At 35.0% G+C, this 15,156-nt stretch overlaps 1 protein-coding gene across 1 annotated transcript; it reads left to right on the top strand.

Moving 5' to 3' along the window:
* The first annotated feature begins 8,974 nt into the window (after nucleotides 1-8,974).
* On the top strand, nucleotides 8,975-13,798 carry LOC123558152 (macrophage scavenger receptor types I and II-like). The gene is made up of 4 exons (XM_045350033.2): nucleotides 8,975-9,246; nucleotides 11,341-11,711; nucleotides 11,914-12,008; nucleotides 12,461-13,798. The coding sequence occupies exons 1-4, from the start codon at nucleotides 9,092-9,094 to the stop codon at nucleotides 12,611-12,613; spliced, it is 774 nt and encodes a 257-aa protein (XP_045205968.2). The 5' UTR covers nucleotides 8,975-9,091; the 3' UTR covers nucleotides 12,614-13,798.
* Nucleotides 13,799-15,156: the final 1,358 nt, after the last annotated feature.

The following is a 15,156-nucleotide window of genomic DNA, read 5'->3' as shown; positions in this document are numbered from 1 at the left end:
TGAAGGAAGATCAAGAGTGCATGCTTCGAGCAAAGTATACTGCAAATTGTAGACGGATACTTCTTTTAGAACTGAGAATATTCAAATTCAAAAAGTGCACACTTTCTTTTGCGTTTGAATATATATTTTTTTATTTTCAAAATAAACAAGTACGCGAACGATACGTTTTAGTGGAAATTCCAACTTCAGTAATCAAGTGCTCGAATGATACAGTTTACTGAAATCCAAAAACTTAAATATTTAAATATTATACAACACGGACAATGTGTGTGACGGTCAACTCCGGCATTATTTTTTGTGATTTAAAATAGTAATTTTGCTACGGTAAATATGTGCTGTTACTTCTGTTTACGTTTACAAAGTGAGTCCAATGTTTTAGGCGACGTAAGAAGCATATATTCTTTAATCGTCGTCGTGGCTAACCACCGCGACCGCCGACTTCATTTTTCACCAACCGTTTAATTGCTCGGCACTACAAGCGGGTAGGTCAACTATATTCATTGATGACAATGAAACCAGAAAAAAACTATTCAACAGTACGTGTCTACAAAGGAAATGACTATCGACAGGCTTGCAATTGGAAAAGCAGTTTAAACAGGTAAGAAAAAGCGTTTGGATTTTTAAAAGGAAAAATGAACATATGTTTGGTACAAGTTGACACATGCAACAGGTCATGTCTCAAAGTTATACTAAATCCAAGTTTCATACTTAAAAATATGAACAATTACTACATCTAGTTTATGTAAACATAAAATAAAATGTTTACCTGTACTAAAAGTACCTGTACCAACACACACATACGCGCACGCTGGCACTCACACACACGCATGCACGCGCGCGCGCGCACACACACACACACACACACACACACACACACACACACACGCACAAGCATAGCAAACACAAGAGGACAAAACGAACAAATAAAGGAAAGGAACACAGTAGAGCACCGCCTTGGAACGGTCAGTGACAAAACACCAGTTTATGGTGCACCTAAACTCACTCTTATCCCCAACATGCTCCAGAGTCACGGGACAGTGTAAATATATGTAACACCCGTCAAGTAAACCTCTAGCACAATCCAAGGCAACTAAAGTCATTACATGTAAAACACAATCAAAGGCCTGAAGGGCCTGAGTCGGCTAATGATTGATGTACTGACAGTATAGTCTACCAGTTTCAGTTTGTTTTTAGTTTTTTTCTTAAAATTTCATAACACATCTCGATATTGACCCAAAATATTATATCCGGATACGATTACACTTTTCTCCAGTTTCAACAATATATTTTACAAATTGTGATGATACGAAGACATTTAGCAGCAATTGGCAGTATCTGACATTGAAGTTTACGGTTAAATTACCTCTTATTTAAATCTTTTCATAAAAAAAATTGTTTCGTTTCGTGAAAGCAGCCAAACATAGACGATGTACTTTCGATTTCAAAAACTACAAGAAAATACAATTTAATGTTTCGCCGATTTGTTTATTTCTCGAAAAATAAGAATTAAAATCATTTTTAATATCTGTTGTAACTAAACAAACCAGTAAGAGCTTCTTCTTCCGATAATTTATCCGTTTACTGACTGCAAAATTCAACCAACGCAAAGTTTATAGAAATCATACGATGCGTGTATACGTTCAATGTGGGAGAATTAAGGCTGATCGGCTATGTTACCTAACGCATTCAGACGATTCAGATTTTGTTTTTAAAAAAGCATTGTGTGCATTTCTGTAATTTTATATACGTTTTTATACGCTTAGAAGTTATTAGACATGCGTATTTGCATTATTTCTATACGTAATTTACGCTAATACGCATCTTATCTGGAGCCCTGTGGAACTATTTTTTGTCTTTCGCTGGATGTTACGCAAGCTTTGTAAGCCTGCGCAATTCATAAAATGCACATTTATGCTTAATGAGTTACATTCGAGTATTGCACAGTTACAAGTCATAAATATGACAGATTACATCGTATATTGGTCATAGCAAAGGGAATTGACACAACTTAACTTCATTCATGCAGTGAACTGTTTGAAGTTTGAGAAATCTAATGGAACTACATCCCTTCACTGTGTTATTTGGTCCATTTAGAGAATCGCTGAACAGCAAGGACTCGTCAAAACGCTTTCAGCATTTAGCCGACTCAAAAATGTTTCTGTTTAATTATATACACAGCAAACCTTAAGAACCAAAACAAATGTACTCAGTGCCTTAAAATTTGTAGAAGACAGAGCATCAAGAGAAACACTCTTAAGGTCACGACAAAACAGGCCAGAAGACAAAAATCAAAAACCTCTTCCCCCATCCTCCTCTTCCGTCAGATATAATCAAGGAGGGAAAGGTAGCGTCTAACTGTAAACCGGTTGAACACTGAACATGCAGTGGGCAACGGTAGCCCTACTGAAGAGGTCTATTTGTAATATGTTGATTACGTTCATTGAAATCCTCAACATGACGACACAGTCTGGCAAACCGAATTAATTGAAAAATATATAACCTATAAGATGTAGCCGGTGGTTACCTCCCCCACATCCGCCACACACACCCCCATCCATATAGGGATAATTACAATACTAAAATCGAAATAATCGCTCTTGGAAAGGCTCGACAAAGAGTCTCTTTAAAAACAATATAAAAACTGCATTCCCAAACCTGATGTAAATGTTGTTCAATAAAAAGGGGCGGGCTTCACAACTTCGTACCATTGCATAATGTTTAATCATGCAGCTAGTAAAAAGCTTTTTGAAAATTGCAAGCGAAAAGTGTAGTATCCCTTGCAAAAGTCTTTTTAAGTAGAAAATCGCACGTACTGACTGAGATACATTGTAATTAATACTTTTAAAGTTATCCAGTATTTTAGAAGATTTTTATTATGGTTGCAATGAAATCTATTGATCTATATCCAGATTTGAATACTAATACTATTTAGCAATTTATGCAGTTTGAATTTACGTTTGCCAAAATTAGATGTTGTTTTAGATGAATAGATAAATGTTAAGGACGCTCGCTACAGTTTCGTATTTTTTTTCTCAATAATAGATTTTGATGAAATGTTTTGTATTAAAAGATCATGTTATGATGTATTGAAAAATGAAATAAAAATACTAGGTCACCAGCTTTGTTTCAATTTAATTTGCCCCTAGATATGGTGTTATTTTAAACATTTTTCAAAATTTCTGTAATCCTAAAGTCTATTTCAGTAAAGTACAATAATCAGCATAAAATTGATTATCTAAGCATTTTTATAATGGAAAACAATATATCTATTTGAAGCATGCTCAGAGAAATCAAAAGAACAAGATTTTGTAAAGAAAGGAATACTTGTTCAGCAGAGGGCTATTTTTGTATATTTTTGTCAATTTTAAGTTGGTACTTCTGCTATTTTATCGAGTTTCACATAATAGAATTTAATCAAACTCTGCACATGCCTTTGGTTATGTCTACCTAATCTAAATCAAAAAGAAAATTGATAGGTCACCATATTAGATTTCGCTTAAATCAAATTACAACGAGGAGGGGTATGGCGGGCATTTATACAACGCAGGTTGGTACAAAATACTCATTCATTGTTGAGCAAATGAAATATATATACAAAATTATCAAACGGCAGATTTCTTAATAAGCGGATTTTAAGGTGTTTCTGAAGCATTTTGATGACATAGAACGATGAAAGTTGCCGCCCTTTTTTATAACAAAACCTATAGTTTACGAATGTACGGTACGGGTATGGTACGGGATTAGAAACAGCTGTGACTCAATGCAGAGTTTGAGCGCTGGTATAAACAACAGACTCCAGTATATGTCGGATTGAAGCAATTTGAACTAAAAGTACTTAAAATGTATATATTTTGTAACCATAGTGATACTTACCCTTACCTTTAGTCAGTATATTATACATTTTGTACATTAAATGCATGCAAACATACAATAATTTGCGAATTTTTGCCGTACGCGACATAAGATAATTACTTCCGGGCATGCGCAGAAGACCGCACCAAGTCTGCAGTGAGCTACATCGAAACCAAATTGGCACGGTGTTGGGATAAATATCGACCCGTCCGGTAAAACTGTAGCGAGTGCCTTTAAGTTTCCGGTGAGAAAACTTTAAACATTTGTAACGTGTTGGTGCATATAGTTTTTAAAAAAAAAATTGTCAAAATTTAGATGCAGAAGTCATACATTAAATTAGACACTGACGAAGATTTCAAAAACGACAACATCAAAAGCTTGTAAACCCTTAATATTTGAGTAAACGTTCCATTTATTGCCTATGTAATCTTCACATTGTAAAGGATTTTAATTCAATAGAAAAACAAGAACTGTCTTTAAAAAAGACAAACGACGTAGAGGTAACGAAAAAATCAGAATTAAACAGAATGTACAGACAGAAAATATTTGGATATGCATATACAAACACATTATTCATTTGCAAATATTTCAACTAAGCAGCTTTAAATGATCAAGAGGTATCCTTTCAGTGATAGACGGTCAAAATGTTTTGACGACCTGGGCTGATTCTGAAATAATTTCGTGTTGGGTCAGAATCCTCCATAAGTAACCCACTAGCACAATATGTCGACCAGCGTACAATTACTTGCAACGGAAAAGGCTAAAGCAGTTGACATGAAAATAAAACCCTAGCTTTTAAATCACTAGAAGCAGTGACCCTCATAACTCTAATTACTTGATTAAGGTCCCAGTTTTTTGTTTTGTTTAAAAAAAAAACTTAAAGCAAAAACTCAAACATTTGCAGATTGGGATACCATCTATAAATGTTGAAATCTTTTTTATTTGGTTGAAGTAATAGGTAAATACTTATATAATATCTGATGGAATAGTGATTTTTAGATTTAATTTGCACATTGTTGTTGTTTGCATAATTAGTCATTATTTTCCTGAAATTTAGAAATTATCAGCTGACCTACTGGCCTCCATTGGTATTGGTATTGTTTTTGTCTGCACTTGCCAGAGCGAGGCTCCAGTGGGGAAAGACCCCTGGTGTCAAATTGGGGAATAACTCAGTTTCATGAAATGATAACAAAGAATTGTTAAATTTTCTGCTTTATTTTCACGAAGAACATGAGTTTGCCGTGTGTGCGAAACCGCGTACAGTCCGATACCGGGTACACTGATTCTACAGTTACAACCAGCCGCAACACATTCATCCATAAGCAAAGTACGCAACGGGGGAAGAAGTTAACTTTAGATTTCTCTATCGGTGACAAATTACTAAAACCTTTAAGTTAGAATATAGCATTTTAATTTAGGATAACAAAACTACTAAATATGTTCCATTTAATATATGCCTTCTGATAATCAATGTCATTTAAGACTTAATAAATGGTTTATCTTCTAAGCACGCACCTGTACCGTGTCCCGTACAGAATCTAGGTCAAAATCCATATTATTCAGCTAACGCCGAATAAATAAATAAATAAATAAATAGATATAATAACTGCTTTGCCTACGGTTCGAATCGATTTTACCACATGTGAAGCAATTGGGATTAGCTATTTAGATGCAATTACCCTAACTGACCCAGTGTAAGGTCCCATTGGCGATACTCAGTTTTCTTGCGCGGGTCTTGTCACTAGGGGTGTATTGTGTAGAGCAATTCATAGAACTCTTATTCGTCAGCGTTCTAAGTCTGAGAAAATTCAAGTAGCATAACTCATTTTGTTATGTATCATTGTACTGAAGAAATTAAATAAAGTACTGCAAAATGAATAATTTACATTTTAAAGTCTTATTTAAGATCATTAAGTAATATTAATACATTCAAGTGTCGTGCCAGAGCGATCGAGCTATTGAAGCACACACTTTCCAGGATAAAGGTACTAAGGACTTAAATTATGAATAATGGTTGCATTCTACAAAATATCCGGAGCTACTCGAGTTGCAGTTTTTGCGTCTATTGACAATGTCACGGTCCCTGCCGGTAAGCAGTGAGAACATCTTACCCAAATATTTTTTTCTTTAAAATCATTCCGCGTGCATAGCTTTCAACATTTAACAAGTTTAGTTAATGTATGACAATGTCAAAACGTACCATCAATGCACCAGTCAGTACAAGATACCAAACATTAATAAAAAAAAATCATCAACTTTGGACTTGCCAATATCTATGATTTCAGACTTTGTACCTTATTTCCAGTCAATCTGGCAAACATCTTAGCAGACAATTAACTTATGGTTGAAACATATTCAAAATGATTTGTTTTATTTGAATGCTGTAACAGCTTCAGAGATGTTTATATACTGTTTTTGGATCTCTAATATTCTCTAATATAAGAGGTCGCGACCATTAGAAAATCAAAAACTGCGCCAGTAAGGTAGCCAAAACTATACATTGATTAACGAATTCTATTCGAGCTCGATATTGTTTAACCATACTTTTACTGATCTGAAATAAATTTATACTTATTTTTGTGTTACAGGAAAATAAGTAAATCATACTACATTTACATTAAATTGCAAAATGTGATAGCAACTCATTTTGACCAACATCTGGAAGGAGGAACAGACATACGATCGGATAAAAAGACAGACGAAATATCGAGACAAAGTCACTTAGAATAGTTTCGTTTTCGTCCCGCGATATGGACACCGTTGAACATATATCCTAACATCGTTATGTAGACGTTAAAAGGCAGTATGCAATGGATAATCATTATCACAGTGACATTGTTCAAAATACATCGCTACTATCCTCAGTCCGCTTAATAGCTATCCCCTGTGCAACAATATTTATTTGCTTCGTCTATCCCCAGTACACATTCGATCAGGCCATAAAAAGTTATAAATATCTCCGTAACAACAAAACTTACCATACTGATATCTGACACAAGTTTGGACTGTTTAATTACAATAAAATCGCTCAATTCAATTTTCATTCGTAGTGTTTATTTGTTGTTATATTTTTGAAAACCTGCCACATTACTGAACATTTGTAAGCGATCATGAAACTTTCAGGGAGAATTGTGCCATGATATGCTAAAAGAGACGCATTTCCACCATAGTCTTATATTGCATAGGCTATTTGTAACACTTTGAGTTTTCAAAAATATATCATCATAATTTTTTTAAATATTAAAAACTGTCCGTGTACCTAAATAAAACTTGTATTGATTTATCACTTTCTTGGCTATATCCGGTGTCTGTTTCCCCACCATGAGAAAGAAATAAGATATTTGTTGTGTTTTCATGTTGGCGAGTCAAAAACACGAAAACTCAACAAATAAGTTAATTGTATTGTTTTCGTCTCGGAACACGACAGCACGACAAATAAAGTGCGCAAATACATATTCATACCCGCCAACACAAAAACTGGACAGATAAATGTGTCGTGTCAGCGCCCTCTGAACGTAGAGTTTTCGCGTAGAATGTGTCGTGTTTTCAAAAAAAGAAAAAAAAATATTAAAAACTGTCCGTGTACGATAAATAAAACTTGTATTGATTTATCACTTTCTTGTCTATATCCGGGTAAATAAAACTTGTATTGATTTATCACTTTCTTGTCTATATCCGGTGTTCGTTTCCCCACCATGAGAAAGAAAGTGCTTCTCAAACCCTCTGCCACCGGCTTCAGAACAAATCTACAATTTATTAGAGATAGCTGGAAAGTATTTGTCGGTTGTTGTTTTTGTGTGTGTGTGTGTGTGTGTGTGTGTGTGTGTGTGTGTCGGTGGGGCGAAAACATGAAAACACGAAAAACTCGACAAATAAGATATTTGTCGTGTTTTCATCTTGGCGAGGCAAAAACACGAAAACTCAACAAATAAGTTATTTGTCCTGTATTCGTCTCTGCGGGGCGAAGTCACTACAACACGACAGCACGACAAATAAAGGGCTCAAATACATATTCATACTCGTCAACACAAAAACTGGACAGATAAATGTGTCGTGTCAGCGCCCTCTGAACGTAGAGTTTTCGCGTAGAATGTGTCGTGTTTTTCAACCCGCCAATACAAAAACAAGAAAAATTGATGAATAAGGTATTTTTCGAGTTTTCGTGTGTTCGCCCCTTCAACTCGAAATGGCAAAAATCAGCCACCATACTTAAATAACAACAGGAAATGGCAGAAATCAGCCACCATACTTAAATAACAACAGGAAACGGTTTAAAACAAAACGTCAGAGACGATGCGAAACAAATTCTACTATATGAGCCGTGCCATGAGAAAACCAACATAGTGGGTTTGCGACCAGCATGGATCCAGACCAGCCTGCGCATCCGCGCAGTCTGGTCAGGATCCATGCTGTTCGCTAACAGTTTCTCCAATTCCAATAGGCTTTAAAAGCGAACAGCATGGAGCCTGACCAGACTGCGCGGATGCGCAGGCTGGTCTGGATCCATGCTGGTCGCAAACCCACTATGTTGGTTTTCTCATGGCACGGCTCATATATTAAATTGTGTGACAAAAATACCTTACAAACAATTAGTTTATCAAAAACTCAAATGGCAAACTTGGGACTCGAACCAATACTATATAAAATGATCATATTGGCAATATTTTACCTGTCATATCTCAACTTTATCAAGTTGGAGCACTATTTTCTCATTATAATATTTTTTCAGTTTAACAGGACTGGATGAATTTGATCCGCAAGACGTAGTTGTATATGTAATGTTCTGAATTAGATGTTATTGTTTACGTAAAACAGTAAAAAATATATTATATAATTAGGAGTGTGTTTGAAAAACGGTCAGGATTGTGTTTTTATATTAAGCAGTATACACCTCTTATAAAAAAAAACTTGTTGTTTAGAAGTTTGAGTTGCATCTTTTGTTATATCTGGCACTGTTAAATGAAATCACCAAACATTACTGTTTCTAAATGCATGAAATAAACATAAAGTCAGAATTTAAATTCATTAGCGGGTTTTAAAAACTAAACAACAACAAAAAAACCGTTGTTTTCAAGTTGCACGCAGATCCGCGTTCGTTTCTGGTGTTATTTTGTAAACAGTTTAATTCGAAACACATGTTAAAAAAATCAAATATTACAAGTAAAAGCAGGCTGTGTTTTAACTGTAGCATTCTTCTCACATTTTCTTTCATACTTTATGTTCAAGACAAATTTGGAGTATGGCAGTCGAAAAAAGTAACAGATCTATTTGGACTTACGTTGTGTTTATGACCATACTGCTTCAATCAATCCCGCTTAATGATGCCGATATGCCTGTCGACATGGTTTATAATATTCTGTCGAGTCGCCTTGATGCCATATCATTTGATATCAGGTAACTTTTATATTATTTTTGCATGCTGTTTTATAAAAGGTTTTATCGACATAATTTCTAGCCATGTGCTTACGTCAATCTGACTAAAGTACTTGATCTTCTAAACGAAGATCTGAGAACGACCCATTCACATTCGTCTTCTGTATATTTTGGATTTCCAATATTGCTATTTTTATTTTCGCAAACCTATTTTTGTTTGAACCAATCAGACAATTTGTTCGAATGTCAGAGTAAGAAAAATTTGCAGTTAATCCAGGGCTCGAACCCGGGACCTCACGCTTACAGAGCAAGTGCTCTACCGACTGAGCTAACCGCCTATCTGATATCTTTCGACATAAAAATTGTTGATATCAAAAACCAAGGCTTTTTAAAGCTTGCAGAATGTTGTAAGTTAGCTTTTGATTGGCTAGCGGGAGGGCTGTCAGAACGAGGCCATCAATAGCTCGTTGTCAGATCCTATGCGTAGCGTAATAGGAGATGTACTTTAGTCAGATTGGTGCTTACGTCAAAACGCTTGATTAGATATCAAAACAATACGAGATGCATCAACCTCACTGCTACAGAAATATCAGGTATTTTCAACATTAGACCTTTTTCCAACTTATTTTATAAAAACGCCTTAATTCAGCGGATTATGAGCATTAGCTTGGTATATTCTTATAGTTGACCGGGTTTGGCACTGTGTTGCAATTTTTCAATAACTTTTACCGTGCCGTTTTATTATATAAATTTTATATAATTTATGGTATTAGCTCAAGTACAGACAAATTTCAAAGTGATGGCCACTGTCCAAAACGTTTGCAGATAATTGATTATGCCATTTGATTCGATACAAGAAACATCCAAAAATTGGTTAACAATAATAAAACGCAAAATAAAATAGTCAGTATCATTTTTTTCTAAGGTGTCTCAACAAAACGGATGTAAAGTGACAGCATTGAAAAATTAAGATCGAGTCCAGTGGGACTGTTTTAAATTTTGCTCACATCATTCAAAAATTACCTTGGGGCAGAAGTAAAACCTACCTACATTTCTTCCACAATATGTAATCTAGTGAGTAAAGACAAAATAGAGAACTTTAATCGCATGTAACTCAGTATTTTTAAAGATGTCTAAATCTGTCCCCTTCTGTTTCAGTGGTAATTTCATTTTGGACAGCAATAAATCGCTTATTAAATGAAACATTTCCACTTGTGTACAATAAATCAATAATAAGGCTTGAGAAAAGTAAAACCTTACTAGACTCTAGCAAAAAATGGAAAATAAGGAAGAAAGTTTTGGTCCAAATTGGGGTTACATAAACCATAAACACCTCTGAAAATTTTCAGTCAAAGTAGGTTTGTGGTAGGAATTGAATACCCTTCATAAGGATGTACTCGATTACGGATCTTATTATACCTTAAGCGAACCTATTGAGTGCAACTCATCAGTGGTGTCACACCAGTATTAAGTAATGGGCATGACAACAGAAATATGATGTTATAATAGTGTGATGCCATACCCAAATAGATGTACAAGCCATAAATCTAGGTCAAATTAGAAATTGATCTCTTCGTTTTTTGTTTGATAATTTATTTTACAAATGACGTGCTAGTTGTTAGAATACTAGAACTAATTTCTTTCATTCTGGAGGCGTACATCGTAATTTAACAATCCATGGTTAATTTACTTATGTTTAAGAATAGTTTTACATTTGTTTGGTTCCTGAGAATAAACTATGTGTGTGGTACATGGTTCCCTAAGCACTCAGTGATGTTATAATATCTAGCCCTGAAAGAAAGAGTACCACTTATGCAAGTGCTAGAGGGCGTTAGGGGTGCTTCACATTTCATTACCTCTCTTGAACAGACTCAGCCAATCCAACTGCTATCGCTATTTAGTTTGGTGGCGTTCTAAGCTTCTAGAAGAGTTATTATAAATGGTATTAGTTATTGCGCATTCACATACCTGCCTTAATTTTAATTACTGATGAAGTTGTTTGGCAGAATGACCATTTCTTAATGAAAAGGATTGCCAGGCGTTTTTCAGTAATTTTTTGATATTGTTCTAACTTGAATAATGTGTTAACAGTTACTCTTTTCGTAATAAAAACAGGCTGTTCCGATCAACAATCGATGGTGTTGTTAAGCAAACAGATGAGATGAAAACAAAAATGAAAGACTTTTCAGGGTTGGCATGTACATGTGACCAGAGCACTCTGCCTCCAGTGAACCAAACCACACAAAGTAAATACAGCCTGAAAGGAGTCATGAAGCGTCAGGTCATTCAGATGCAGAGAATGGTGGCTGTAGAAAAGAAATTTCTTAGAGAAGTTGGGAAAGAATTCGCAGAGGATTTCAAAGACGTTAATGAAATGAAGCAGCGTTTAAACAACTTGGAACGGACTGTAGAGAAAGTAAGAGATGAAGTTAAAGATGAAACGGCAATGGTAGATGATCGTCTAAAGAAACAAGATCAGGTCATTGGTACGTCTCCAACTAATCAATGTTTTGCCGAGTTTTTTGGCGTCATGTTGCTATAAACAAAACACTGTTATGCTAAAATGTCAGATACCTGTTTTAAATTTGCTCATTGTATATACCTCGATTCCATATGTATTTTTGCGTCAGTACTAACTAATACAAAATAAGTGAATGATTCCGTAGAACGAACGTTATAATATTTCAGCCTCTATTAAAGTATCGGCTGCCAAGGGAGAGAAAGGACAAAAAGGAGACGCAGGACCGGAAGGGCCTATGGGTGTGTCCGTTCGTGGAGAACCTGTAAGTATACTTCCGTGAGATCGTCAGCTCTTGATGTTCTTACGATCATGCTGCCGTAATGGCTTTCCGTAATTTCCGTGTAATTACAAATGCTTGCTAGGCGACATTAATATAACGCAACGCCCGCATGCGAAAAATGCCGACATTGCGTTTGAAGAACTCGCACATTTCCGAGTGTCATGATGACGGATCCATTATCTTAATTGAAAACTAATTTTGAAAAACCTCCTACAATTTTAGTTCCATTTATGTTTTAAAACATCCGCGTATGAATTCAGTACTGACCATACAGATATAAGTGCGTATTTACAAAGACGCTGTACAGTAATTGTTCGTAGTTTCAAATATGACATTTAAAAATAGTATATCTTTAAAAAAGTATTTGTTTTTAATACAGTTAAAGTTAATGATGTAGCAATTTAAAATCAGTTTTCAAATTCATATATCAACAGGGACTAGATGGTCTTCCTGGCTTTCGTGGAATGAAAGGACAAAAGGGAGATCAAGGTCCAAGTGGTAGGCAAGGGCCAATGGGACCACCTGGTCAAAAAGGCGAAGGAGGAAATGCCAAACTTGGTCCATTTAAAATTAAATGGAAGAAGTAAACACGGCTATACAACTGAATAGGAGGGGTAAAGGGGCCCAATGATATTTTCAAAATGTATACGATCAATGAGTGGTTATAACTGTTTGAACTGAACTGTAAATAGGTGTGATTATATTATGTATAATTATGTTTAATTGTCTATTAAAGTCTCATCAAAGTACACAAATCAATATTAAAGACATGATGAAATTCTATATATACATGTTCTTTGCCACTCTTTAGTAGAGTTATAAGAGACTACTATATGTATATGTACAATGAAGTTATCAGTTTAGTATATGAACCATGCAATGAAAAAAGTAACATTTTGTGGCTCTATTATATCACTGAATATTGCATGCCATGAGACTGTGATGTAACAGTAATTAAATAACGTGTTCTGTTTGTGGTGAGAATGTGATGTGTTCGTATACGTTTAGAACATTTGAGAAAACTACTGAGAAACTTAAAAACAAATAGAATACAGTTTTGATAACGTATACACAATACCTACTGTTTAAGCAGACGCTGATCTTTACAAGTGTCGTTTTTAATATCAATGCCTCTGGTGCATTGCTAGTCTATAAATTATCTTACATTCATATGTACAGTATTTGTTTCTGTTAAAGCACGCTTACTTGTATGACTGAAAAATTGTTGAAAAAGACGTTAAACCCGAACACACACACACTTGTATGACGTTTTTTAACAGGCTTAATACACTCAAATAGGTTGTACGCCGCCATAATAACTCACACGGGTCACGCCCTCGTGAAATTATTCCGTAAACGTTTTTACGAGCATTAATAAACATAAAACACGATTTTCGTATATATGATGTCTTAATTCGAGCACATTTGCATTAAAATGTGGAAATGTGACATTATTTTGGCGCCATACAAGTAAGAGATCTAGTACATTTGATCTCCCATTTCATATAAAGGACGAATCGAAATAATAAATAGCAGAAGCATGTTTTAATATATCTGGTTATACGCCTCGTGTATAATTCACGAGTCGTATTATTCCACAAGCGTCTAACGTCACCGTGTTGTTTCGAGTTTTGCTATATGTTATGTCTTAATTCTAAAACAAATTCCAAACTGTTGTATAAACAAATCAGTCAAATAAATAAAGGCATAGTGATATAATGAAATGCAAGTTTTTATGACTTTTTAACTATATAATAAAAATCATATTTAAAGATGCCTACCTTCTATATAAGACGACTGTTGGAAATCGTCAGAAAACTGTAACTGAGTCGCTGCCACCCGTAAATCTCTTAATAAAATCTGGAAAGTAGATCCCTCGGAAGCACCGAGAACAAGGCAAATAGTGAAAATTGCAGACTCGGTTTGATTGAGTCTGTTCATGGGCAGTAATGGAAAAGGCAACACTGCCCACGCCCCATAGCACGTCCGGCTTAAAATTGTTTTCGTGCCCCCTTCCCCCATTGATGGGATAGCCCCATTTCGTTTGGAGGAGCCTCCGCCTATCGATCAAGAGTTCGATAATAAAACGAATAGTGTAATAAATAAGATTCATTAATAAAGTATTGTAAAGTGTTGTGAATGTGATAATATCTTAATAATAATAATAACTTCGTAAACATCTCCTGCCGACATTTGAATATCATTTTGCCCAATAAGTCTAGACATTTTACTGCAAGCAAAAACAAAATCTCTGTTCAGATGAAATTACACAGATTTTTAAGTAGCAATAATCTAATTATAATAAAAATACAATAACTTGATTCAATCAATACGAGACAGTCTGCTGTGTCGCACAAATTGAAAATCGAAACAACTGTATGTGTATTGAACCCGTATTATTGTTGAGTTGCGTCCCTTGCATTAGCAAATCAATAATGTGGGACGAGATAACGACAGGAATTTTCTACGATCAAGTCCTAACATCTTGGTTAAACTTGATTAAAAAATTCCCGTCAAAGAAATAAACTTTTTGCATCGGACTAGCAGCTGTGTTTAATTGTAATATACAAAACACTCTCTCAAAAAAAATCATCTGCGTCGGACAAGCTGTCATGCTTTATCGTCTCTCTATATCTCTCTCCGGTGGCGCTCAAACTCCGGAGCTCTCGGTCCAGAGGTGAACGTTCTACCACTGAGCTATCACGATGCTACACTCAATGCAGAGATTTCATACACATTCATGTAAACGCCGGATGATTTTCACTTTAAAAGTCCGTGTGTCTGTCTAAGGCTTATAGGGGCATTGTTTCCTATTTCAAACTAGTAAAATATTCTTGGAATTAACAACAAAAACACGTAAATAAATATTATAGTTTATCAACTATTTTTTTAACAAGTAAAATAAATTTAATAAGAAGGTCCTTTGAAAATATAAAATGCAGCCAAGTCTGTTAACTAGCGGTTATGAAAAGTTCAAAACCTTTTGCGCCCCTTTTCACCGGCACCGGAGTTCAACTGCATGGATGATGAACTCAGCCACAAAATATAACAACAAATTTCTTATCAAGGTTTCTAAATGTATACCAAAATACAGATTATTTATTTAATAAGTATCTCAAACATTTCATAA

This window comes from Mercenaria mercenaria, chromosome 15, assembly GCF_021730395.1.
Source record: "Mercenaria mercenaria strain notata chromosome 15, MADL_Memer_1, whole genome shotgun sequence".
Lineage (NCBI taxonomy): Eukaryota > Metazoa > Mollusca > Bivalvia > Venerida > Veneridae > Mercenaria > Mercenaria mercenaria.
The sequence above is the reverse complement of the archived record's forward strand: the minus strand, read 5'-3'. Positions and strand labels throughout refer to the sequence as shown.